At 62.5% G+C, this 26,413-nt stretch overlaps 1 protein-coding gene across 4 annotated transcripts in view; it reads left to right on the forward strand.

Annotated features, from left to right (window-relative positions):
• Positions 1-26,413, forward strand: part of AGPAT3 (1-acylglycerol-3-phosphate O-acyltransferase 3) — a 79,449-nt gene that overhangs the window by 43,141 nt on the left and 9,895 nt on the right. For 3 of the 4 annotated variants that reach the window (XM_059164874.1, XM_059164877.1, XM_059164875.1), the window contains exons 2-3: positions 19,414-19,640; positions 25,731-25,900. In XM_059164874.1, coding sequence (XP_059020857.1) covers positions 19,463-19,640; positions 25,731-25,900 — 348 coding nt within the window. In that variant the 5' untranslated portion in view covers positions 19,414-19,462. Of the gene's footprint in view, positions 1-13,628; positions 13,825-19,413; positions 19,641-25,730; positions 25,901-26,413 lie in introns of those variants that run through there. The other variant, XM_059164876.1, reaches the window with a different exon arrangement.

The following is a 26,413-nucleotide window of genomic DNA, read 5'->3' on the forward strand; positions in this document are numbered from 1 at the left end:
AGCCAGAGGCTCGCCGCCGAGCAACAGCTCCCAGCGCGTCTCCTCTCCCGGAGGCTCCGTCCCTGCCAGCCGCCCTGCCCCGCAGTAGCGGGGTAGCAGCGAGCTCCCCAGCCCCTCGGTCGGAGTCCCAGTGTCTCTGGGGAACCGTGCGGAACGGGGATGGGCTGGGGTGTCGCAAGTGTCTGAGGCCCGGAGACGTGGGAGGAGTTCTAGGACGCCCGCCCTGGGGAGGGGCTGGATTTGCCTCTGGGGGCCTGGGCTGGAACTGGCCCCCTGGGGTCAGCAACCTGCTCGGAGGCCACGTCGGCCACGTCTAGTTTCAGAGGCTGGGGCTGCCTGTTATCTGGGGACTTGGAGCTGGCGGTGCTCCCTGAGAGCAGAGCCGTTGTGACGTTAAATGTGTAATTTGGATGTTGCATCCGGCACTTCGCGTGGCCTTGGCGTCACCCACATGACCGCTCACCGCGTCCTGTCTCCGGTGTGTCTCCACGCGGCTGCCCGCGCGTGGACAAGGCCCCCGGAGCCTCCCACCTGCATGTCCGGGCGTGGCCCACGTGGCCTGTCTGCTTCCCCTCTCTGCAGGGCGGTGTTAACGAGCCCTCCCCTCGACTCCGGTCATCGGCCCCTGGCTCGGGGATGGTGTGGGGGGGTCCACCCCGAGGGCCAGGACTGCAGGAGAAGCGGGTGTCAGGGCAGGCGTGTCTGCGGGGCCAGGCTAGCTGGGGCGGTCAGAGCTCTGTGCAGGGGAGCAGGGGGAAGAGGCTGGGGACGGGGTCTCCTAAGGCCGAGCAGTGGGCCGAGGGAGCCCAGGGAGCCCGGGGCCCCTCCCCTGGAGGCTGGAGAGACGCTGTTCACTCTGTGGACCCTGGGGGTACTGGCGGCCAACGAAGCCCGTGACCCACGGGGACTTTCTCTGCACCCCCCGCCCTCACGCGCCCCTGCCCCTGTCATGCCGTGGTGGCACGCCATGAACTTTCTGGCAGGTGACTCTTCCTTTATATCTGGGCGTTTGTCAGCACCTCGCTTCCCGGGACAGTTGTGTGTCTGCCCCTCGTTAGGGGACCCGTCGTCATCACGGGACTCCCCACAGGACGTGGGGGTCCGCAGAGAAAACTGAGAACTTGTCTTTGGAGCTCTACAGTAGTTGCCACGACACATTCGTCGCTGCACGTTGGCCCGTGTCTCTGGCGGTGATAACGTCCGCTTGGTAAGCAAGACGCACCGGTGTCACTGTGAGACCCCCCCAGTCAGAGGAGGGAGCGGGAAGTCCCCTGGGGAGACGCTCTTCAGTTGGAAGAAACAGCATCAAATCGCTTTGAAAGACGCCTTTTATGTTGCTGCTCCGAGGACCCTGCAAAGAATTTCTATCAGCACCGTCTCTGGTCTTCTACTATTTAGGTAGAAGTCACTCATTTTCAGGCCCCGGGAAATAACCCAGAGGCCACGTTCCTGTGATGTTTTCCTGTGCAATATGTCCCCGTCTGCTCTGGTTCCCTGTGCCTTTGACGACGCGGCATGCGGAGTGGGAGCCGCGCGTCTGGCGGGAGCAGGGGGCGGCCCTCGGCCTGGGCTGCTGCGGCCGGGCTCAGGGGTCAGGAGCCTGCCCGGTGGGGGCTCCCTCCGGTAGAAACGCAGCCGCAGGGACATCGTTACTTCAAAACAAATGCAGCCAAGATCGAAACGTTCTCGACTTCACACAAATAATGTAAAGAGCGTGGTAAGATCAGTTCTCGTCCAGCGTCCCCTGCCGTGGGCATGACCGGGAACAGGTTTGAGGCTTTGCTCTGGTTTGGCTCGGAGCCCAGAGAGAAATCTTGGGTAATTCTCTTTGTCTCTGTGGCCTTTGCTGTCCCCAGGAAGGGGGCCGGGGAGGACCCAGTGCTTCCTTGTGCTCGTCTCGTAATATCCGTCCCCCCTCAGAGCAACTGTCGCTTATGCCTCACGGTAGGGGAAACTGAGGCTCGGCTGTGATCGGAGTCCAGGCTGTGCTGCTCGCCCTCTCGCGAGGGCCCCCGCAGCTGTGCGGGGTGTCCGGGAACCCACGGCCCACACTGTGAGCATCGCAGGAGCCTGGGGACAGGACAGGACAGGGGCCTGGGATTGGGCAGGGGTGTTGGGGGGCTGGCAGAGGCAGCTGGGGTGGGTGGGGGCCGGCGTCCACATGTCCTTCTGGCAATGCTGCGGAGGAGGGGGCTGGAGTATGGACGGGAACCAGCGGCCCCCAGAAAGCCGCTCCCAGGAGGGCACAGCTAGCCTGGCCTCAGACAGTCTGCACAGGCGTCTGCGTGTGAGAAGACCCTGGGCAAAGGTCGGTTCCAAGTGCCACCTCGCAGGACATGCCAGGGGACCAGGGGACCCCGGCTTGACCATGGGGCTTCACAAGCTCCTGGGCTGGGGTCTGCACACGTCACCAACACAGGCGCCCCGCGGGGTGGCCCTCTGCGAGAGGACGGTCTTCTCTTCGTGGTTCGTTAGAAAGGCAGCCGTCCGGACGCCTGGCTGGGGCAGGATTGCTGCCCGGGCTCTCGGCCTCTCCAGCAGCACCGCTGTCTCGGGGAAGACAGGCACAGACACTGTGGAGCTGGTCCTCCTCGGCCAGCAGCTCCTCTGGCCACTGTGGGGAGTAGGACTTCGGAAAGCCGTGGCCAGCAGCACGGCACTCACGGCGACCCCCCGGAGCCCCTGCCCGCGGACAGAGAGGAGGGCAGGCGACTGCCTTCTCTCCTGATGCTTCTCGGGCCAGAAGCCAGATGATGGAAGCATCTAGAAGGAGCCTTGTGATCGCCTGTCCAGAGGCCACCAGGACCACCACCTCAGGGTCCCCTGGGACGCACCCACGCTGCAGACTTCTTGCGGGTTCCTGGGGCTGGGTCAGGCCTTGCCGGCGTGCCAGGTGGAACAGGAGCTCGGGGCCGTCTCCTGGGTCAGGTGTCGTGCAGGATCCCCAAGCAGCAACTTCACTCTGTCCCGAGACAGCCCCGAAGGGAGGTATGCTGGCCAGAGGGGCCCTCAGGGTGCTCTCCCGCTCCTATCTCCCCTGCGGTGCAGATGGCCCTTCTGTCCCTGGGTCACCTGATCTCACCTCAGCGGGCTCGGGCAGGGAGACTGGGGCGATGGATACACCCCTACCTTGGCTCACGGCCTCAGTTTCTCCAGCACTGTGTTCCCCAAGATGACAACGTGCAACTCTCCCCCACGGTCCTTTACCGGAGAGCAAGGGGCTGGAGCTGGGACCCGGGTGTTGTACGTGCGGTCCTGGAGCCCTTGTGTGTCACAGCTGGGACCCATGGGCCTGCGTCTTGGCCTGAAGGACAGGCTGTCCGGCCACCACTTAGATGCGCCATAGCCAAGCCTGGGCCCCACCCCACTAGCCAACCCCCTGGCCCTGCCCCGGCCACGCAGTGTTGGGGTCACCATGCTATTGCTGGCTTCTGAGAGGTCGGGGAGAGATGGAGTGCGCACTGTGGGGGGGTCTGCGGTTCCCGGGTCAGGTGCCTGGCCAGGCCCCGTGATGTGGCCTGTTTACAGCTCCCAGCAAAGCAGCTTATTGGATTAGGGGGCGCCTGGCCGGCCCGCGGCGGGAGGAGGGACGCTGACCTGTTGGGGCTGCCTTAGGGAAGCCTGTTTCCGTCCAAGCTGGTCCCTGCTGCATCGGAAGGCGGCACCCCGGAAGCGTGTGCCCTTTCCGCCGAGCAGACGGTCTTGTCGGACTCAGGCAGCACTGCTCTGGACGTGACCTGTCCTGCTTGCCTGCTGGCCGGAGGCTGACAGCCGCTCAGGCCGCCGGTCTTCTCGTGCACGTCCCGGCCCGAAGATGCTGTCCGGCCACTCCACCTGCCTTTTCTTGGGGCTCTGCGCCGCCCTGCTGGCCGTGGCCCTGACCTACTACTTCTACTGGTGAGTCCGCTGGTGGGCACTGGGCCGTCCCAGCGCCGGGGCTACCGCGCTTGTGCCCTCCTCTTTCCTGTGCCCCATGTGACACAGACGTCCCTGCTGGGGACGGGGGCCTTGCGGTCGGCAGGGACTTTGTGTGCTGAGCTCGGCCCGCGTGATCCCCACCTCGCCAGGCGGGGTGTCCACCCTCCAGGGAATGCTCCTCTGTTTGGGAGGAGAAGGCGGCTCCAGGGGACACACCTGTCACCAGCAGGTGCTGGGGGGAGGCTTCGGGGGAGGGGCGGCGCCTGACGTGGAGCAGAGTTTGCCCCTGCCCGGCCTCACCGCCCCCTCACCTCTAACCACCCCGCCCCTGCGCGGAGGTGTCGGGGATGTACAGGCGTCTGTGAAGGAAGCAGAAGGCGCTCGTTCCCAGCGGAGGGACCCTGTTGTGCCCGTACGTGTCCAGCTGGTTTACAGTGAATCAGCAGCGACCCTTTCTGGCCGTCAGGACCCGCGTGCGCACAGTTTCTTGCTGGTGTGGAACACACGAGCCTGGGCTTCTCGGGCCCGACCCATGTGGGGGTGTGACAGCGGAGGGGGCACAGGCTCCAGGCCACCCGTTCCCATCTGTAAAGTGGGTACCGTGTCTCCCCGGTCTGCACGAGACCGTCTACACCGGCTGCACCAGGTGATGGCCTGAGCCTCACGAACTGGCGTTTCTCCCACCTGGTGGCTCTGGGAAAACTCAGAAGCCCGGACCCGGGGCCAGCTTCACTGCTCAGAGCTGAGAGGGGGCTGAGTTGCAGTGAGGGGACGGAGGCTCTCGGGAAGGTTCTGTGCCCGTTCGTTCTGTTTCCTTCAGTGCGCAGGCCGTCCGCGCGGGCCTTCTCTCCGGAGGCTTCCTCTCCTCGGGATCCGATTAACACCTCTCCCGTGTCGCCGGAGGAGGAGGGCGCTCGGCCACAGACGGGGCGTGACGTGTCCTCAGGCCTGGCGGCCCTTTCCTGCCCCCGGGAGCTGCGAGCTCCTTCCTCCCAGACTCTGCACTGTTCTGGGATGAATTTCTGCCCACGGGAGTTTGCATTTTAGCTCTTAAGTGAACATTACAGAACTTACAGAGAGACAAACACATGCGTGATTTAGGGGAAGAATGAGCTCAGGGAGGGACAGAAGGACTTTTGTCCCTTATTAGAGGAGTTCTGGGCCTCGGGGAGGGTGAGGTGTTTCTCCGGGCCCCGTGGAGCTCCCCGGGAGTAGCAATCACCAACCCTTGGCATAAACTTCAGGACGCTTTGGAGAGCAGGGGGACGGCCAGCCCGGTGAGCAGAAGTCCCCCTACCCCCCGCACCCCCGTCGTGGATGGGGAGTGCAGGTCAGGAGTAGGGAGGCAGCTGTGTGACTCTGAGGACTGGCCGCCCGCGGGCCACGTGGGGCGTCAGGCTTGACCTACCAGCACACCAACCACCCGCCCCGCCAGGTGCCCACGCGTGTCCCACCACTCAGCACTCCACCCGCACGTGGATAGAAGTCCAGACCGAAGGACACTTCTGCGGCTCATTGTGACCTGTCTGGAGGAGACTGGTCGCCCTTGTCCTGCCCTTGTCCCCCACATTCGGAACTGGGGGCCCCGCTGCAGACTGGCCAGCGCTTGGCCATGTGGCAGGCGGCCTCCCCAGCGTGGCCGCCCCCATGGCCCAGGGGAGGTCCGGGAGAGGGGCCGCCCTTCTGTCCGGGAGGCCTCTGGCCCGTGCACAGGGAAGCACCTCCAGGAGAAGGCTCATGGCCTCCGGTGGGGAGTCTGCGCTGCAGACACTGTAGCTCTCGCCCCAAGACGCCATTGGAAACCCGCGTTCTCCGCTCGGCTCTGCTGCGCGGCCCCTCCCCTCACCATCCCCGGGTCCAGGACGAGGCCTTCTCATGGGCTTCCGTTTTGCAGGGGAGGACTTGGTCCAGACCAGGTGTCTCTGTGGGCCCAGGGCTGAGCCCATCAGGAGCCAGAGGGCCGGTAGGGGCCAGAGTGTGGCCAGGGGAGTGGCTGTCGCCGCCCCGAGCTGGAGTGCGGAAGGGTGGGGAGCGGTGGGGCCCCAGAAGACTTGGCGCGGAGCCCCGGGCCGGCGGGTGGGGTATGCGGGTCTGTCACATTTGGATGCAGGACCTCCAGGACCCACGGTGAGGGCTGGGGCATGTGGGCTCCCGCGGGTCTGTCACATTTGGATGCAGGACCTCCAGGACCCACGGTTCGGGAAGGCGACGGGTCGGGCCGTGTCTTCCTTGTGGGGCTTCTTGGTGTGGATCAGTGTCCCAGCATGGAGTGGGGCCTGTGGGATGCGGGATTTCCCAAACTAACGGACCGGGAGACCCTCTTGTAGCGAGGCATTCTCGGCATTACTGTCTGAATTGTTTTACAGATGCTCAGAATTATTCGAGTATCAGTTATGCAGAAAATGGCACCCAGGTTTGCTGGCTTGGGAACCCGAACACCCACTGAAAGTGTCTTAGCAAAGACCTTTTAGACATTGGTGTGTTCGCAAAATAGGGAGGGACCCTATAATTGGAGATTTTTCAAGATGTGTCGAACAGAGCCACCCTGTGGTCCTGGTAAGAAAGGTTATGTCAGCCTCAGTTTTGAAGAAGAAATTGAAATTCAGAGTGATCCCGTCACATGCGGAGGCCACAGACCCGGACAAGGATGGTTCCCTGAGCCCCAGGCCCAATGTGCTCGCTTCCAGCTCCTCCTGCCAGTGGGAAGATGTGGCGGGTGTGGGGGGCCTTCCTGGCAGCTGGCACGTTAGCCGAGCTTTCTCCAGGTCAGTGTTGACTAAGTGACAAAAGTCACTTTCATGACATCTGTGTTCATCTTTAAAGTTGATATTTCATAATCAACATTAGCCCAGGTGTTGGAATGTTTTTATATTTTTATTTCTCTAGAATAGTAATATAGTAATATACCCTGGTTTCCAGGAACGTGAGCTCTCACCTCTCCCCTGTGTGCACTGCTGCGCAGGTCTCCGGCCGGTGTTCACGGAGAGGCAGCCCTGTGCAGGCCCTGCTCTAGACTTTCCGTTACCGTCAATGAGTCTTTGCAGCTTGGAGGAGGAAAACCAAGTCCCGTGTGAAACCAGCAGTAGAAACTCACGCCCCACGTTAGCGTGATCTACGTTCGGATCAGTTCTGCCGAACAGCATTTTCTGTTGCTTGAAAATATCAATTGTTTTGCTTTTTATATTTGAGAAAGGAAACATATTCCTCGTTCAATACCAAAAAATCTTCCCTTAATCATGTATTTTCAAAGATTTTAGATGAGACTGAGAGAGCACGTGCGTGAGAAAGAGCAAGCTGGGTCGGGGAGGGGCAGAGGGAGAGGGAGAAGCAGGCTCCCCACTGAGCAGGGAGCCCGGCGCGGGGCTCGATCCTGGGACCGTGAGACCATGACCTGAGCCGAAGGCAGAGGCTTCACTGACTGAGCCACCCAGGCGCCCCCTTAAGCATATTCTTTGTTGAACAAATTCTTCTCGGAAGAGTTCCCATCTGGTTTGGAGCAGAGTCTCCTTCTGGGCCACACCCACAGGGTGGTTATCCTGACGTTTCCCGTCACTGTACAACCGGGTGAGTTCTTTCTCTGTTAGGTTCCTTTTCTTGCTGGACTGTACCCTTAGGTGATCTTTTCACAGAGGATGAACAGGGGTCACATTTTCGGAAAACTGCCTGGTTCAAGGCCACTGTAGTTTCTGTCTTCAGTCTTTGTGTCTCTCTGGTTCTGGGAGGAAGAAACGGGGTTCGGAGGGAGGAGCAGTGGATAAAGGATCGGCTTAGAGAGGCGCTGGCGGAGGTTGGGGCGGCCGCGAGGAGGTGAAAACTGTCTCAGCAACACTGTCGCTCGCTTCAGCAGAGCTGTGTGGGGACGGGGAGGGTCCGGGAGAAGCAGAAGCATCACGGAATCCAAGTTGATTTTTCTTGGTTCCAGGATCAAAATACTGCGAAATTTGTAAAGTGGCCACATTTCGGACTGTGCAGAAGCATCAGATTCTGGGGAAAGTCTGTGGCGCTCTCCGGCTCGTGACCCACGGGTTCTTCCCAGAATGTCCCCCGTGACCTGGGGGTGGTGGTGCGCGGTGGTGCTGTCCGCAGTGCTGACACGGGATTTCTGGCGGGCATGCCCGGTGTCTCCTGGTCCCGCCAGCAGGCCTGTGGCTGCAGATGTTACGATGTAGAGTGACTAGTATAGTGGGAAGGAGCTGGGTGAGAAGGAAGACCCGGCGCGGGGAGCCGTGGTTCCCCAGTGGGGGTCGCTGCCGCTGAGAGCCATTGCTCGGTGGTGGGTCCCAGACCCGGAGTGCCCTCTGCGCTCTCTCTGTGAAGAAGTAGGATCGGGGCCCCTCTGTGCATGTAGGAAAACGGCTCTTGCAGCAGTTCAGGAGGATTGGAATGAGCCTGGTGAGGGGCTGGCCCCCCAGAGCAGGGGGACAGTTAGGGACCTTCCTCCCGACCCTGTAGCTGTCCCGTCCTGGGGTTGAAACCTCTCTGGCTCCCATGCCTGCAGCCTCCAGCCTCCCTCTGCAGGGTCATGGGGAGGGGACTGGCCCCAGGAGGCACCGGTCATTTGGGATTCACGCAAGAACGGGTGCTGCTGTGGGCCTTGGCTGCCGCTACGGAGAAGTTGGGGGACGAGTCAGGTTGGCTGTCAACGGTTGGGGTCCCGGGAAAGCAGAGGAAAAGAACGCGTGGGAAAGAGGCTGTGTTCAGAGAGCAAGGGAGAAGACTCTAGAATTCAGTTTCCATGCCTACTGAGGAGTGGTGGGAGGGCCAGTAGGGCCACAGGGTGTGACTGCCCATAATATGTCCCCGGACCCCATGCAGCTCCCAGTGTGTCCTGGAGACCTGATCTTGCACGGGGACGTTCTCCTGGGGGTGTGGCACAAAGGGGACCGGCACCTGCGTCTCTCGGGGCTCCCTGGCTGTCGGGGAGGCTGAGCCCAGGCCCGCTCCCAGCACTCGTGGGGGGCGTGGAACCTCGTTGCCCACGTCAAGCACAAGCTTGGCTCGCGTCCTTGCGAGCACAGTCCCCGAGACTCGGCGGGGGGCGGGGCAGCCGGGGGCTGGAGCAGGTGGTGTGCGAGCCCCCCAGGCATGGACCCTTCCCGCTTTGCTGTCTGGGGGACGGTGAGGGCAGGGGAGGAGGAGAGGGCAGGGTGCGGCTCCTGGTGCCGGCCGCGCGAGCTCTGCGCCTCCTGCTCTCCGTGGCCGCTGCCGCCCCGCAAGGCAGGACGCTGGACTTGGCGGAGGACATCTTCATGCCACCTTCTACTTCGCGGGTTTTGTAGGTGTCAGAGGTGGTTTTGGAGACCGCTGCAGGACATGCGGATCGGAGACATTCTGGGTTTACATGCAGACAGGAAGCTCAAGTGGGAGTCGCTGCTGAGCGACAGGGACCCTTCTCCAAACCGCACCTGTGCCCGGGGATGGAAGGGACCCGCGGGCTCTCCCACAGCTGTGAGGGGAGCAGAGGGTGATCATTTCAAACCCACTTCGCTGATCTCATTCAGAATCCCTGCCTCTCTTAAATCTAGTTCTTAAACACGGTGACTCTTTCATGGCTAATGTGACATCTTTTTCATCTTTGTCAATGGTTTTGTTCATCTGTTAAGATTTGCGTTCTTAGGTAGTAAACGCTCATAAATGCCCATGTGTTCTGGAGTTCGTTCTGGAAGAGCTTTCCCAGGACTCTGCCCAGGCGCCCCGGTGCCATCTGCCGGGAACGCGATGAGGTCACGGAGAAAGGCAGGCCCCTCCCAGTGCCCCCGCCCCCCGCAGCTCTGGGACCTCATGCTGTCCCCGGCCTCGCCAGGTCTGCTTTTCCAGCTGAGTTCCTCTTCCGAAACCCACGTCTGCCCCAGGGAACCCTCAGGGAACCGAGAGGTCATGTCCGTACTTGCCTTAGGTTTCCTGTCAGTTGGCTGTCCTGTGACCTCCAGTCCCTGGTGGGGCCAAGAAAGCCGAGGACGTGCCGCTCGTCTGGCTTTCGTCCTGTCGTGAGGGCAGGAGTGATGGGCTCTTCGCAACCCGGGGAAAACCAGAGCCCCGCGTGTTTGCCGTGTGAGATGTGCTGTGCTCGTAGGAAAGTGCATTGACGACCGAGCTCCTGAGTGATTCCAGGCAAACCCTTGTCTTCCTCTAAGAGTGAAATGCTGTTGTTATAACGGGCGGTTCGTGGTCACGAGATTACAAGTCAGCGTTGCTGTGACTGTTTCTGTACGTGTGAGCACGTGCAAACACGTGGGTGTGCACGTGTGCGTGAACATGCGTGTGCGAGAGCATGGACTTGCATGTGTGTGTGTTGTGTGTTGTGAGGCTGTGCACATGTGCACACGTGTTCCTGCACAAGGAGTGTCGTACACATGCACACATGCGTGTACAAGAACGTGTGCACGACAGCACTGTGGTTGTGCATGCATGAAAGCATGTGTGCACATGTACACGCGTGTCTCCAGGAGCCCTCTGTGTGCGCGTGTATGCGTGTTCGGGAACTCAGCTGACAACCTGTCTCCCTGGAGAAAATTCTGCGCCGGCGCCGCCGACCACCTTGGTGTGAGGAGCACTGTGGCGTCCCGCAGGCCGGGGACCTGTCACAGTCTCTTGTGCCGTCACCAGGCTTGGCTGTGGGAGCTTCTCCGCCCCTCCCGGCTCGCAGCCGACATCACTGCTCCAGCCGGAGGAACAAGCCAAACCACCGCAGAGGGACGGGGGTGGCTGGAGCTCGCAGAGCTGCGGTAGGTGGGCGGGCGGCGTGGGGCGCCCCGGGTCCTTCGGCAGCCGCCCTCTCTGCACCCGCGGTGCACGCTCGGCTCCAGGCTCCCCACGTGCCAGGCTCCCACGGACACCACGGGGACAGGCCCGGCCGCCACCACTGGGGCAGTGACAGCCCTGCTGTCCTTGTCTTTGGTCTGGGGCTCCTATTCCCCTCTCAGGCGGCTGCTGGGACACCTCTCACCACACTGGGGCGTGGCCTGGGGGCCTGGGTCCCTTTGATCCATGTGGCTCTTCTGGAAACCTCCTGCCCGGAGGGTCTCCGTGCCTGCAGGGACATTGGCAGCTCCCTTTCATCTGAGCCCCAAGCCGCTTCTCCTGCAAGCTTTGTGCACCTGCTCCCCAGAGACCTGCAGCCGGTCCGGGTCAGGCCAGGGTTTGAAGCTCTCGGTGGGGACCATTGGGTGGACACACATCCAGAGGTTCTGGTCGCATTGCCCTTCCAGGAACCTTTGCACGGACACTGCATGATGGGGTGTGAGGGGCTCGAGATGAAGAAGCCGTGCTGGTCACAGATGCGCGCAGGCAGCATGCACAGTCCGTAGCGAGCCGGGACGGAGCAGCGACACAGCCCCTGCAGACCGGCACGGGTCGCAGTGACGGACGTGGCGGTCACTTAAATCCTTAAATCACTGGCGGGACTTAAACCCTGCCAGTCTGTCCTCTCTGCCTCTCGCGGCACGGAGCTGCCCACACAGGCTCAGGCCTCGGAGGACCGGGGGCTTCCTCCTGCTGCCCACACTGTGAGTCTTCTGGCTCCCGAGGAAGCTGCTGCCCCAGGACACTCTTCCTCGCTCAAAGAGGCCAGAGGGCAGAGGGCATTGCCGGAGGGACCCCTGAGCTTACAAAGCCAGGCACCTTCCTGAAAGTTCCCGTGGACTCCTCCCACATGCCCCGCCTGGAACAGGGCCCCTCCACCATCCCCAGACCAGCCTGTCAAAGATGGGTTCCTTTAGGGCTTAGATCTGGGGCTAGGGTGCCCTCTGGGGGTTCGATTCCCACCTGGCGTCGTGCAGTGGGGGGAGCCCACAGAGGCTGCGTGGTACACGTGGGCCCCAAGGGGGGTTTTCATATGTCGTTTAATTGGGTCATTTTTACCCACTGGTTGAGAAGTTATAGGATGCTAAGATTCTTATGAGCCCGGTAATGGCTTTAAGTCACTTTTGTGTTCTGTCCATTGTAACAGCGTCACATGCAATGAAAAGACAGACGGGCCCGAGTACAAGCACAGCAGGACATCGGTGCCCGCGTGAGCCGGGCTGTCCACACGCGAGGCCAGCCGCTGGCTGTGGGGTGCATGGGCCTCCGGGTCTGCCCACCTTCGGGCCCTGTGGGTGGAGGCTGTGTGCTCGCTGGGTCCCCTGCAGGCTCCTCCCTGGCTCATTCTCGCGGGTTCCTCGGCTTCTCCTTCCTGTTTGCTTTCCCCCCCCGAGCTGCGGGATCTGCTGTCTGGCTCCCGGCAGGGGTGGGGGGACCTGTTGGTATTTTGATTCGGCTTCAGGTGTGTTTATAAATGAGCTTAGAAAGAATGGTTCGCGTGGCATCCATGCATCGCTAAGAAACCGCCTGGATGTAGCCCTCGGAGTGGCCGCCACCTTATTGGCCCGTGATTCCGTGGCTCCGCACCCTGGGCCCAGGGGCAGTCCCACTGCCGATCTCCGCTGGGGTCATCGGTGTGGGTGCGGTCGGCTGGCCCCCGCCCAGTGCTGGGGATCCGCAGCCGTGGGGCCCACCTTCTACCATCCACGCTCACTCAGTGGGGAGGCTGTGAGGCCTCGGCTGTGGGGGGAGCCCCAAGGCTAGCCTGGGCGCCAGAGCCAGGGAGCGGACCCCACCTCCGTGGGTGGCCTTGTGAGGGGGTGCGCACAGGAGGCCGACGGCCGGCATCTGTCACTCCGAGTTTTCCGTGTGTTTAGCTCCACTTCCCACCTTTCCGGCTACACGGAACTTTCCTTGTCGGGCTCCGTCTCTTTCTTCTCCGCTGTCCCTGGGCGTCTTGTCACTTCCACTGCCAGCATCCTCGGGGCTTGTCTTCTGCCGGGCCGTCTGCGTCTGTGCGTTCCCATGGAAATGTGCCCACTGGGCTGCCTGGACACGGCCCGGGGCCATCACGGAGTGTTAGATGATGAGCGGGCTCCCCACCAGCTTTAGGGTCGTCCCGAGTCTTGCCTGGACTTCGACCTTTCTGGTTCTGCCGGCTGGTGAGACCGTGGAGCGCCCTGGGACACCAAGAATTAAAACTGCGGAGCTGCCAGCGGCTGGGAGCCCCTGTTGTTAGTGCCTGGCTTCCTAGGTTGCCTCAGGGTCTCAGATGACCCCCAGGGGCCAGGGTCCTGGAACCACCAAGTCAGAAACAACCATGCCTTTCTGTCATCTTGGTGCCTTGGGTGACGTCCGTTAGAACTCGCTACCAGACGTTCCGAGAATGCAGATCTCTGTCCGCAGCATTTTCTCTCTCCACCGACCCATTCCTGGTCACGGTCCTGCTTTGGTTCCGGCGGCTTCTCCGGGGTCTACAGCATCCAGACCTGTCACACGCAGAGAGCCGTGATTCTGCGCCTCCTCTTAGAAGAGTTCCCTCCCTCGGTGGTTCCCAATGTGGATGAAGTAGAACTGGCCACAGAGGATTATTAGCCAAGAAATACATCCTGTTTTTCGGCCGACAGGAGGATAAGGTGATCTCTGTATGTGGACTTGCTCAGGCACTAAAAGTAGCCCCTTAAAGCCTCAACAATACGATCGTGTCTGTCTTGTCTGAAATTGTAGCAGGACGCGTCAAAATGCCTTTGCTGCTTCTCGGCCTAGTTCAGTAACAAGTAACAAGTGGACGGGAGACACTCCTTCCCCTGTCACTGTGGTGACCTCCAGGTAGACAGCAGTGGCCGCATTGTGTTCTCATCCGTGATGTCATCGCGGGGCCGCGGGGTGTGCCCACCACTCCCCGCAGCGGGCGCTCTCGGAGGTGCTTCCCCCCAGACCGCAGGCTGGCTCCGTCCTGCCGTGCCGCCGTCAGCAGGATGTCTGCCGCCAGCGCCCCTGGGGCCCCCCGCTCACATCAGATTGGCCGCGGGCCGGGGAGCCACCCAGACACCCTCGTCCAGGCCGCGTCTACAGCGGGAGCCCGGGGGAGCCGGGAGTCCTAGTGTGAGTGAGGCGTGTTTGCTTCTGGGCCGCCCGGGCTGGTGGCTCCGGAGGCAGGGGTACTGGTCCTGGTTCTGGGCTGCGTTTCAGACGGTTCGTGTTCTCACCTGCGTTGGTGGTAGTTTAGGAAGTAAACTACCTGCGGAGGTAGTTTAGGAATATTTGAGAAAATGCCCTCCGTCTCCTTCCTGGTTTCCAGAAGTCTGTCTGGTTCACACGGTGTGGCCTCGGGGCTCCGCACACAGACTCAGCACCGGGGCTCAGGCCCGGGAAAGCCCTAGTGCAACCAGCAGGCCTTCCTCTTCTGCCTCCGAGCAGGCCAGGGCCATTCTGAATGCCACACGGGTCAGCAGGGCGGACTGGGAGGGATGGCGGGAAGCTAGTGGCCACCTCTTGGCTCGGCCACTCAACAGGCTTCGGGTGTTGGACAGCCGACATCCGCATGGGGCGCAGCGGTCCGCAGCCTGTGGCGGGGAGCACGTGCCCGGAGCGTCAAGGACAATGCGTTTTGGTGTATTGAGCGTCTTCTGCCGTCACCAGCCCCCGTCTGGCCGTGGTTACACTCACGCTCAGAGAGTCCTCGGACAGGCCATGTGAGGCCACGGGCTGGGAGCTCGGCTCAGAGTAGGCAGCGGTAGGAGTGGCCGACTCGTGACGGTAGCTGGTCCCGGGCTCTCAGGTGGGGGCCACAGGTCACCTGCAGAGACCAGCGCGGAGCCGTGCAGGAGACGTGGCCTTGGGGCCACCGGACGCCATCGAAGGGTCCCCTGCTGCTTTCTCACCGTGACGTGGACGCTGGGGGGGGAGAGGGGCAGAGGCACCAAAGGCAGCCCCTCCGTGCACGGTCACTGGCCGTCACCCTGACGCAGAGGGACAGAGGCATGAGTGCCAGGAGAGAGGGTCTGTGGGCATCTGGGGACGGGTCTGCCCTGGAGCTCGGAGAGGCCCTGGGCGGCAGTGCCAAGCAGACAGCAGGACGGGAGCTGGTCCGCACTCTTCCCGAATTCCGGGACTGGAACAAGGCCCGAGTCTTTGTAAGAGCTTCTGCGGGGGCAGCGGCTGGCGCGGCGCGGGACCATCTGGCCAGAGCGCCTCATGCCCGGCGGCTTCCGCAGCAGCCGTTCCCCGGCCGGGACTGGCGTCCGAGATCAAGGGTGGGCCGGGCTCGGTTCCCTGAGGGGCCGCGGAGGAGGGACCTGTTTGCCGACCACGTCTCAGCCTGGGCTTCGCGGGGCTCCCTCGTGGGAGGCTGTGTCCAGTCTCTCTCCTGAGGACTCCGGGCAGACGGCGTCAGGACCCGATGGCCTCATGTAACACCATCAGCTCTTCAAACACCTCCAGGTATGGCTGCTGTCTCAGGAGCTGGCGGTTAGGACCCCAACATACCTTTTGGGGGACCCAGTTCAGCCACAATGAGAGGTGCCCCATGGGGTCTGAGGGGCCAGGCCTCTCTCATGCCCTGAGCCACAGACAGCTCAGCAGCAGGGACCACGGGCTCGGGATCAGCATTGAGAGCCCCAGGAGGGACAGGGTCCCACTTCTTGGGGGGCGGGGCGCTAGCGCAGGGAGCAGGGTCTGGCCCCACCGGAAGGCTGGCTGGCTTCTGCAGAGACCCGGGCCTGTGTCCCTGCCATGGCCGGGGAAACACATGGGGCTGTGTTGCTGCTCTGTGAACAGCTTTAGCTCAGCCCGGCCCAGCGAGCCACTCACTGCCCCTCTCTGACTGGCCAGCCGTCAGTCCTGTGCCTTCTAGCCCTGAGGGGTGGCACACCCCATACCCCCACTTTGAGAGGCTGAGCACACAGCACATCCCTGCCTCGAGAAGCTTGTCCAGGGCCACTCACCCAGGAGGCGGCCACCTCACCATCCGGATCTAGTTGAGCAGATGCCGGCTTCTCGAGCAATCTGACTGTTCCCTGATGCATGGAGACAGGCCCAGCCTTCCTCACTGTTCAGCAACGGTCTCTGATCATTGATGAGAAAGTGCTACATGAGGGGGACAGGCCCTTGTGAGCAGCTGGTGTCTTCCAAGGCCGGGGTGCGGGGGGCTCTTCCGGGTGCTGCCTGGGCAGCACAATGGACTGCGCTCTGGGCTTTTCTCCTGTCCGTGTGTCAGACGCACACGTGTGGCCGGGGGCTCGGCCAGGGGCTCGGCTCTGGCTTCCCCGTCCTGAGCAGCCGGTCTTGAAGGCTCTGGGCCTCAGTTTCCTCCCCTGTAACGTGGAGGCAGGTCTAGACGCCAGGAACCCACCTGCTGGGGTTTACTATAACTTCCCGGCCATCCCGAAGGTGCAAGTGGAGATTGCTGTGTGATACCATGACCCCTGGGATTGGCCTGCACGGGCACTGTCCCACGGAAGTGTCGTGTGCCGTCAGGAAACAGCCACAGGGGACATCCACGTGGGCACAGGGCAGCACCATCCGGAGAAGTCCGGATGCACACGCCCCAGTGCAGCGGGTCCTGATCCCGGGGCCTCCCTGAGCTCCTGACATTGCGTGGCAGCCCCGGGAGACCCTGAGTGTGGTCGTAAGGGGCAGAGACGAGAGATGACATGCAGGCGGCGTGATGGGGTTGGAGCGTCACCAAGGACGGAGCTGGGCGGACAAGCGAGCTTGGGTGTTCACAGGGATTCCTGTTAGCAAGTCGGAGGCCAGAGCCTCGTTGACGAGGTCAGGATAAGGTCCCGCAGGGGGACCGCAGGGGATAGAATGAAGCGTCTTCCCTGACTTTACAGCTGACCTGCGTGTCTCTGACACAGATGGGGGTGGTGGCGGCAGCCGGCGGGCACTGCAGGCTTCAGCCCCACGGGCTGCGTGCAGCAGAACGAACGGGCTCTGTAGGAAAAGTAAAACTTGACGGTGCGCCGGTGTGCGCACAACACACAGAGCCCGACCCAAACTGGTCTGGTGAGAGGCAAGACGTTTGCAAGCATGCCCCGCACCCCGAGACCCGCCCCCCTGCCACACTCCTGCTGTGCCCACCAAGGCCGGGAGCGTGCAGGCCGAGCCTGGCAGCATCCAAGCAGAGGGTCGACACGGGGTGCTCTTGTCAGGTGGGCGTCAGGGAGGAGCCCTGAACTGCCGCGGCTGATGTTCCTTGGGGGGGGTCTGGCCCACACGGAGTGATGAAGTCGCGTTTGGACCCCACTCCTGGTTCGTCTGGGCCAAAGACTGACAGCCCAGGCAGGTGACCAGCAGCAGGGCAGATCAGGCAGGTCAGACGATGCCGGTCTCAGGAGAGCCCAGGCTCAGGCTCACCCTCAGGTCCCGGGAGCCTGGCAGACAGCAGGCGGGACCCCACCCCCACAGTGACCGCGGGAGGACAGGACAGGTCATGAATGTGAGTCGTCAAGGAGGCGAGCCATCGGAACGACACTCCGGTCCAAGACCAGCCCCGGGCCACGTCCATCAGCCGTCGTCAGGGGAGATGAGTCCCGGGGTCTGGGGCAGGGAAGCTGGGCCACAGGCGTCTCACTCCCGACAGGAGGATGCGGTGTTGGTGGCAAGGGTGTGAGCAACGTGTGTCTGGGCGGGTGCAGCTCGGCAGCGTCCTGGCGACTGACCCGTAGATCAGGCTCAGGCGCCCAGGACCGGCTACTCTCACCTCGGGGCTGAAACAGATCCCCGGGTGAGAGCCTATGTTCGCACAGAGACTGGTGTTCGGACCTACACGGTCGGCAAAGCCTGCACAGGGCCGGAAGCCATCGGCAGGTGGGTCGGCAGACGGGACGTGCCCCGTGGAAGGTCGCTCCGCGTTCAGGCTGAACGGTGGTGGACACGCGTGCCGAGCTGCACGTCAGGTCCCGTGTGCTTCTGCTCATGTGAGCCTAGAGGAGAGGAAGCCGGATCTGCAGTGCCAGAGCCCAGTGGCCTTGCCAGGGGCTGGGCGCTGCCTGGGCAGGGGTGATGGGAAGCATCCTGACATGACCACGGCCTTGACCATGGCCGTGGCTTTCCCGCTATGTGCCAGTGAGTGCATCTGAGCGGGGGTGAGCTGTACCTTGTGGGACCCGGACCTCGTGCCCTAGGGATGGAATCAGTGGCCGGCTGGGACCTGGGGGATCTGCTTTTAAGAGGATCATGGCTGATACAGCAATCATGGCTGATACACACACTGGCTTCTGGGGACCCTGGTGGTTCTGGCCCGTGTGGCAGGCGGTGCGAGCAGAGTGTGTGCCGCGTACCTGTGAGGTGCGGGGATGGGCAGCGATGCTGGGCCGGGCAGCGCCGTCACCTCTCGTCCGTGGAAGGAGGTCGTCGTCAGGCCTGGCATGTTCGGGACTCTGCTTTCTAGAAGCATCCCTGCCCGCGGAGGGAGTGTGGACACAGTGTCCCCGCCCGCAGTGGAGTCTGGTCCTCCTGCTGCTCACAGTGGGACCGCGTCAAGCCACCTGTCGTGCTTCTGTTTGCTCGGAGGGCGGTGTTTATGGTGTCCCCGACAACGCAGGAGGAAGTATCTTTGCTGTCCCATGTGTGTTTTCTGTCCTTTACGTCCAGAGGGCCAGTTATCGTAACCGTGGGCTACTGAGTTAATAACAAACCGTCCCAGCGCTGGTGTGAGACAAACACTGCCCGTCCTTACTCCGGGTCTCGGGATTGGTACTACAGCCACTATGGGCTGGTGGGTCAGGGCTGCTCGCGGGGCTGTGGGCCCCCAAACGCCTGACCAGGCCTGGACACCCAGCTTTCATGTCCAGGACCTGCGGCTCAACCGTCCTCCAGCTCTGGCAGCTGGCTCCCTCGAGAGTGACCCTGCGAAGACCAGGGACTGGGCAAAAACTGTTTTGCAGCTCAGTCTCGGAAGTCATAGCTTTGTGTTTCTAGCACAGTCGGTGTGGTCCCCGGAGGGGGCAGGGGTGTCCCCAGGGTGCTCAGCTTGTGAAGTGAAGCAAGCCCCGCCCCAGAGAGTCAGGGAGCCCGTCTCAGCCAGCTCCATGCCCCATGCTACAGCGAGTGTGGGCGCCCCTCCCGGGACCAGGTCTGCAGGTGCGCCGGCCTCGGGCGGCCCTGAGCTGGGATCTCAGCTCCCTGCTTGGCTCTCTGCCACCAGGGGTGTGACGGGGCAGCTCAGGGGACAGGCGCAACTGAGAAATGTGAGCTGAGCCTTGGGCATCACCCGAGGAGGTAAGACACACAGGCACGTGATAAGGGGAGAGAAACCGGTTAGGGGCCCTGGCTGAGTCACTGCGCGGTGTTAGAGCCCAGTCAGAGGCTGTCGGCTTCCAGGGCCGCCACGGCTTGGGAGTGGAATAGCATCTGCTTCCGTGGAGTTCATGTGCAGTTTTGTCTTTTAAATGATGCTCAAAAGGCTAAAATAAAAACGATCTGTATATTTTTTCCTAGAGGTGATCGGTCACCAGTAATATTTGGGGGCATTAGTTTTAGACTTTTCTTCCTTCCTTGTGTGCCCGGGGCTGTGTGTTTGCGTGTGGTCTGAGTGTGTGTGACGCTCCCAGGAGGACCGCGGAGTGTGGTGCGGGTGAGCTGCGGGCGGGCTGTGCCGCGAGCCCCGCGGAGGACCGTCGGCGTGCGGCCACCGGGGCCCCGGGCGCCCGCCCCGCCCCGTGCTGACCGCTGCCCCTGTCTCCCCAGGACGGCTGTTCTCAGTGAAGGACCCTGCGCCCGCTCCTGAGCAGCGGCCATGGGCCTGCTCGCCTACCTGAAGACCCAGTTCGCGGTGCACCTGCTCATCGGGTTCGTGTTCGTGGTCAGCGGGCTGGTCATCAACTTCGTCCAGCTGTGCACGCTGGTCCTCTGGCCCGTCAACAAGCAGCTCTACCGCCGACTCAACTGCCGCCTCGCCTACTCGCTGTGGAGCCGTGAGTGTCGCTGCGCACGGGGCGGGGGAGGGTCGCCGGTGGGGGAGGGTGTCCTTTGTGCTCCAGGAACCAGCCCCTGCCGGGCGGGGCCCTGGGGGATGGGCATGACCGGCAGGCAGGGTCCAGCAGGGGATCCCCCGCCCCCTCCCCGTGCCCCGGGACCAGAGGGGCTCCTTGGGAGTGGCCGGCACACGTGCGGCTAGATGCCTAACCCCAGGCTGTCCGCTGGGTTGAGCCTGGTGACGTTCCGACCGTCGGCCGCCTGGAGCCCGGAGGACATGGTTTCATGTGGTTTGGCATGTTTTGGGACTTTGAGGGTGTATATTTTCGGTATTTCGGGAGTTTGAGGACAGACGTAAAGTCGGTTTGCCGGCTTCCAGCCCACAGGCCAGCCGGGGCCAGAGCACCACGAGGCAGCGGCAGGCGCCCATCCACTCTGTGCGCACATGAGTGTCTGTCTGTGAATGACAAGGACTCGCCCACCTTTGTATACGTGTGTAGACGTGCGTGTCTGTGGCCGATGCGCCCCGGGTGTGTGTGTGCACATGACATTGGTCTCCACCTGCCGGGTGGACAGGGACGCTGGCAGCAAAGCCCGCTGTCACCAGAGCTCAAGTCTCGTGCTATGGTGTGTCCGCAGGGCACCAGGGCCATTGTAGGAGGAGCCCCTGCCAGCGGCTCCCCGCACCAGAGCCCTCTGTCTATGTCAACTGTCATTCTACGGAGCGAGAGTGTCCCTGGACGGTCACCCGCGGAAGTACCTATCTGCACGGATGTTCTCATTCTGTCACTTCCACGTTAGCACGAAACCAGCAGCCGCCGTGGTGCCCCTTAGCGGAGACCAAGTACGGTGAGGGGACAGCGGCCCCGCAGCCGGGAGGAGCCAGGGCCTCTCCGTCCCGACACAGAACCGTCCACAAATATGTTCCTAAGGGAAAGACAAGGTGCACAACAGAGTGCGCGGCACACTCCTGTTTTCTCTGCGGACAACGCGTGCACCCGTCTCTGGCCGGTCGTGCCCGGAAGGTCCCCAGGGGTCGCCAGGAAACTGAAAGTCCCGGGGAGTGGAGGAATGAGGACTTCTATTTCTCACTTTTTTATGTTTTACTTTCACTGATTTACTCCTTGTTTGGTTCTTATTCTTTTCATTATTTACGTTTACTTATGATTATGTCTGACTTGGTGCTTACATTTCTTGGCACAAGACCATGTTTCCCTTATCATAAAGAGAAACGACACCCATTCCAGGGCCTACGGGAAACGGGGCTCTCTTACCTCCCAGCTTCGGGGGTGCAGACAGGAGGCTGGCCCTGGAGGCCGGACACCGTGACTCCCGCCACCTCGGCCGAGAGCGGCGAGCTGGCCCGGGGCTTTAGCTTGCCTCACAGGCTCAGTAGCTTCAGTTCCCAGGGTCTGGTTTCTGTTTTAGATAAAAGAGGATTTTGTGGGGGTGGGGGAGGGAGAATGAAACTCCTGTCGTGTGGGAACCCGGTTCCACTCATGAGTACAGCCGATTCGAATGGAACCTCACCAAAAGCACCAACACTCATTAACAAAAACTAAACTGTGGCCTCCGCGTGCAGCAGGGTCGTAAGGGGAAACACTCCAGCCGGCTCGGTCCTGGGTGAGGCCGGCTGGTTAGCGCCTGGCTGGGGGCACAGCTCGTAACGGGGGCCTCCCAGCCCTGCCCCTTCCCCCAGCAGAGAGCCGGGCACTGGCACAGAACCTTGAGCTTGACTTCCAGGGCCCGGCTGGACCAGCTGCTGGGCGGGGGACCGGATCGAAACCTGGACCCGGAGCTGTGGCTGGGGGGAGCAGGTTAGCAGCGGGGTCTGGGGTCTGCAGATCTGGAGGTGACGCCTCCCACGTTCGGCTCAGAGACTCTCATGGTTGAAGACAAAGTGAATAGGAGCCCGTAGTCAGAGGGACAGGGACATGTGAGAGACGTAGCTGGAGAACATAGACACGCGAGAGACATAGTTGGAGGAACAGGGACACGCGAGAGACATAGACGAAAGACTGCCAGACGGTGACAAGGAGAATCAAATAACACTTCGCTAAGGCAGAACTGTAGTTGCTGAACGTGGATGAACATGACATGGCACAGGCCGGGCACAGTGGACGCGAGTGTGCGGCCAAGACCCCGGGGCGGGGGTGACGCGGTGCTGGAAGGAGGAAGGGGGAACGGCCAGGTCTGCGGAGGGGACGTGGTAGGTGGCACCGGGAGAGTCCCCCTGGGGGACGAGGTGGTGGTGCCGTGACGCCCAGAGGACAGCAGGTCCCCAGCAGGGAAAGCAGGTGACACGCACGCTCAGACCTGCCCCACGAGGCCACAGACTGCGGAGACAAAGAGCAGGTGAGACGTGCCGGGACAGGACAGCCCGAGTGCTGGTGGGACGGACAGATGGACCGACCGCGGTCCTTCAAGCGAGGGTGACATAGGAGCAGTCCGACGCCGGCCCAGGGTGGCGGCACTCACGGCCCACAGATGCGCTCACGACGTTCCTGCCCCGAGAACGTTCTTCAGGAAGAACAGAAGCTGCGTCATCAAGGCAGGGTCTTAGGTGCCTGGAGGACGGCCGTCAGGGAAACGGGAGCAGCTCTGTCCACGTGAGCCCGTCGAGTGACGACCGAGCCGGCCTGTGAGGTGGAAGCCGGGGAGGCCTGGTGTGTGGGGTGGGGGGGGGGGCGAGCGTTCCAGCCCCTGGTCCTGCTTCTCCTTCCGGGGTGGCCGGGACAGCGACCGTCAGACGCCACCGACGACAGCTGGTGGGAAACACGCACCAGCCCGACGGGGGAACTCTTGGAGGAAGAGGGGTTAAAAGAGCAAAGACAAATCCATTTTTGTAAAAAAGACAACGAACTGGGCGAAAGCATGGAAAAGCACGTGCAGTCGGTGAGCAGCCCGGAGCACGGCCCCCGTGCGGGGAGCAGCCCCGAGCCCGAGCAGCGCCGGCCTTGCTGAGCACGAGGCTGGGGGAGCCCCCGGGGGCCCGCTGGAGCTGGGGTGCTGCGCAGGCATCCCCTCCGGCCAGGACGGAGGGGAAGGCTCCCCCAGATGGCTGTGAGGCAGCAATCACAGCATCGTCTCAGTGACCCTGAGCCTGCGTCCCGTGTCTAGAGGGACACGTGCTTCTGCTCTCACGCTGTGAGGTCTGGCCTGCCCCCTCCGCCCCTGCTGGTGCCCTGAGTACGTCCCCAGTGTGACCCCTGTCCGGCCTCGGGCTCCCACTGACCCGGCCACGCCGAACCTTCCGGGCGGGGAAAGAGCATCGCCTCCCTCCCAGCCGCACTGTCCAGACCGAGTCAACGAGGGGCGTCTGCGGGCGGTGGCGGGCAGCGGGTGAGAGGCTGCGAGCGAGCACTGGCTTGTTCGGAGCGAAGGAAGCCCCGCCGGAAAATGAGTGCTGGGCCCGGGAGCCCGCCAAAGCCCCAGTTCAGAATGTCCCCCCACCGGGCCGAGACCCCAGACATGGAAGACAGGTCACCGCACTCCACCGACAGGGAGGCTGCCGGTCTTCTGGTGAGATGGGCAGGGCCACCCCGGCCCGTCCTCCCCTCTACGAGCACAGACCAAGCTTCCCCACAGGTGACTTCGGGCTTATCCTCGTGAGAATGTCTGTAGGGGATCTAGGGTGTCTGTCTGTCCCTCCCTCCATGTGTGGTCTCTGGGCACCTCGGTGAGACACAGGACACCTGGGACAGCCCGCGTTCACGCAGCATTGCCCGCGAGGCCGACGGCCCCGGAGCGCCTGCGGGGTGGGAGCCGAGACGTCCCACTTCCAGGTGGGGCTGCACAGCGGGCGAGGGGCCGCCGAGCCAGCCTGTACCCCTGCCCCTGGCGGCCCTGGGTCAGGAGGCCAAGGCCCTACTGGGGCCTCTCAGACAAGGGGTAAGGAAGCAGAACTTCCCCTTGTCCGTGGCAGCATCGTTCCCGAGGGCCCGCGGTGGGGACACCTGTCCGGCAGCGGACGAACCCGTAGAGACTGCGCGGTCCGAGCCTGCAGCAGGCAATACCCTGCCTTTACACGGGGTCTGCTGCCTCATGGGACCACGCCGACCTCAGGACGTTGGGTGGGGGAGCCGGTCCCAGAACATGTCCCACCCTGTTCTGTGTCCGAGAGGGACCTGAAATGGGCCACACCTGGAGGGCCACAGGGTTTGTGATGCTGTCCAGCCCTGTGCCCAGAGGAAACGGCACAGGATTGTGCGCTGAGGGCGTGTTAAGAGGGTGCGTCACAAGTGTTCGTACTAGAGTAATGGAGAAAACCTTGGCCCATTCCCCACAAATCGCTTTCAGAGCAACAGCCTCCCCGATGGTCCCCTGTGACCCTGTGACTTTGCCCAGGCCCTGCCCCGGCTGCGTGCCTTCGGATTAAACCAGAGCCAGAGTGGGGGCGGGGGGGAGAGCGGGAGCGGGGCTCCTTGCCAGCCATGTCTCCGTGTCTCCGTGTCTCGCTGGGGCAGGTGGCCGGGGGCCCCGTCGGCAGGGGGCACTTCCACACGCACAAGCGGCCTTGTGGCCTCTGCTTTCCTTCCTCTTCTTTTCAACAGCTTTCCTGAGAGTAAGTTCACCCCTTCACAGTATATGGTCCCTACAGGTCAGTCCTTCAGGATGGCCTCTCCCCGAGCACGCTGTTTTCCGGGCCCGCCCAGGTCGTGGCTGGGTCACATGGTGCGGTATGGCCGGACGGTGTCACCCAGTTGTGCATCACTCTGTGGGCACTGGGGTGGTTTCTTCCGTTTGGCTGCCACAGGGCTCCAGGCCACATGGGTCCCCACTGGGATCTGGGGTAGAATCGCTGGGTCGTCCAGAAGCTCCGTGTGGACTCTCAGTACCGAGAAAGTACCCAGCACGTGCCCAGCAGCCGTCCCGCCGTGCGTGCCCAGTGGTGCCGGGCGGTGAGGGGCCCAGTGGGGCCCAGTGGTGCCCAGTGGTGAGACGGGCGGTGTGCCGTCTCCCCCATCTGTGTCCAGGGACGGCCCTCCCGAGGAGCAGGGAGGGGTGTCCCGCCATGGTTTGGTCCCATCCTGATGACTGCTGGTACCGAGCATCTTCTCGGGGCCTGGGGGACAAGTGTCCATTAGGAGTGATTGTCTCCCATGCCTGAGCCTCTCTCCAGGCTCAAGAACGTGGGATGGAATCATCCAAGGCTCGCAGAGTCATCGGTGCCAAGTTTGCCTCGGGCAGGTGGTCTTTTCTGCTGACCTGCCTTCCCCCGGGTGGAAGGGGCCGGTGAGTGTCAAGGGATCATCGAGGGGCAGACCTCTGTCCCCCTGCCATCTCGCAGACAAGAAAGGTGGGAGCCCTGATCCGCAGCATGTCGGGGACAGAGCCCAGGCGGCCCTCACCTGGGCCCGGGCGGGTCCTCGGCCTGGGCTGGTGGAGGTGCCTGTCGGGAAAGAGAGACCCGCCCCAGTCCTCTAGTTCTGGGATGTTAACATCACAAGCTGTGGCCTGAGCAGTCCAGAGGCCCTGTAAGGAAGCACGATTTCCTCCTTTCCGTAAATGGGGAAACTGAGGCCCAGGTAGTCAGGCATGGAGCCCGCTCTCCAGGTCCCGGCCTCCATCCCTGAGGGCCAGTCCCATCAGAAGATGGGTAGACTGGTCCAGCACAAAAACAACGGGGCTTCCCTGCAGTGATCCTGAGCCCGAAGGTCAGGCTTCCCGGTCTGTGGGGTCACCTTTCTGGGCACGCCTGGCCACGGTGGGCACTGCCACACTGCTACACTGCTGGGGCTGGCTGTGTGTGTGCACCCACCCCTGACCTCCCATTCTGTGGATAAAATGTGACTGTGGGAATCATAATAGGACGGGAAGGCGTCCGTCTAAGATGACGGTTTTCCTCCACTTCTGCTTTCCATTTGTGTTCTCCCTGACTTGGGCTTAGAAAAAATCATTATAACTTTGGAAAATTAAATTTATGAAATATGAACCATCAAAACTCATTTGTAGCCGGAAGCCCCACCCTGGATGAACGTCCTGTAAAGTGCCCTGAGCACAGGCTTGGCCGGCCCCTCCTGCAGCGGGGGGCGTGGAGCCGAGCCCAGCCCCCCGCACCTGCTGACCCCGCTCCCCTGTGTCCGCAGAGCTGGTTATGCTGCTGGAGTGGTGGTCCTGTACGGAATGCACGCTGTTCACGGACCAGGCCACGGTCGACCGTTTCGGCAAGGAGCACGTGGTCATCATCCTCAACCACAACTTCGAAATTGACTTCCTCTGCGGGTGGACCATGTGTGAGCGCTTTGGCGTGCTGGGGGTGAGCAGTGCAGGGTCCTGGGAGGTGCTGGGGGTGAACCACACGGGGGACCTGGGGAAGTGCGAGGGGTCCAAAATCCCGGGGGATTTTGGGGGTGAGTGACATGGGGTCTGGGGTTTTCTTCCCTTCCAGTGTAGCCCCTGAGTCCTCTGAGACCAGAGTCTGAGGTCAGGTCAGGTCAGGTCAGCCCTCAGCTCTCCAGAGCTTGTCCTGAGCTCAGGCTTATTGCTCTGCTTCCCACGAACCTTGCGTATCGAGAGCCCAGAGCTCCCTTGGCCAGCCGAGCAGTTGCAGGGAAACAGCAGGGCCACAGCAGGGCCGCCTGAGGCCGGCTGAGCAGGCGCTGCAGACAAAGCAGCCATATGGGTCATCCAAGGTCACCCTCGGGGAGCCCCGGTCCTCGCGGCCAGAGCGGGCCACCCCTCCCTCCGCCAGGCCTGTGCCTCAGTTTCCTTGTCTGTCGGACGGCATGCCTGCCCCTTGGGGTCCTGTGGAAATCAGCGGGCACGTTCA

This window comes from Mustela lutreola, chromosome 2 (assembly GCF_030435805.1).
Source record: "Mustela lutreola isolate mMusLut2 chromosome 2, mMusLut2.pri, whole genome shotgun sequence".
Lineage (NCBI taxonomy): Eukaryota > Metazoa > Chordata > Mammalia > Carnivora > Mustelidae > Mustela > Mustela lutreola.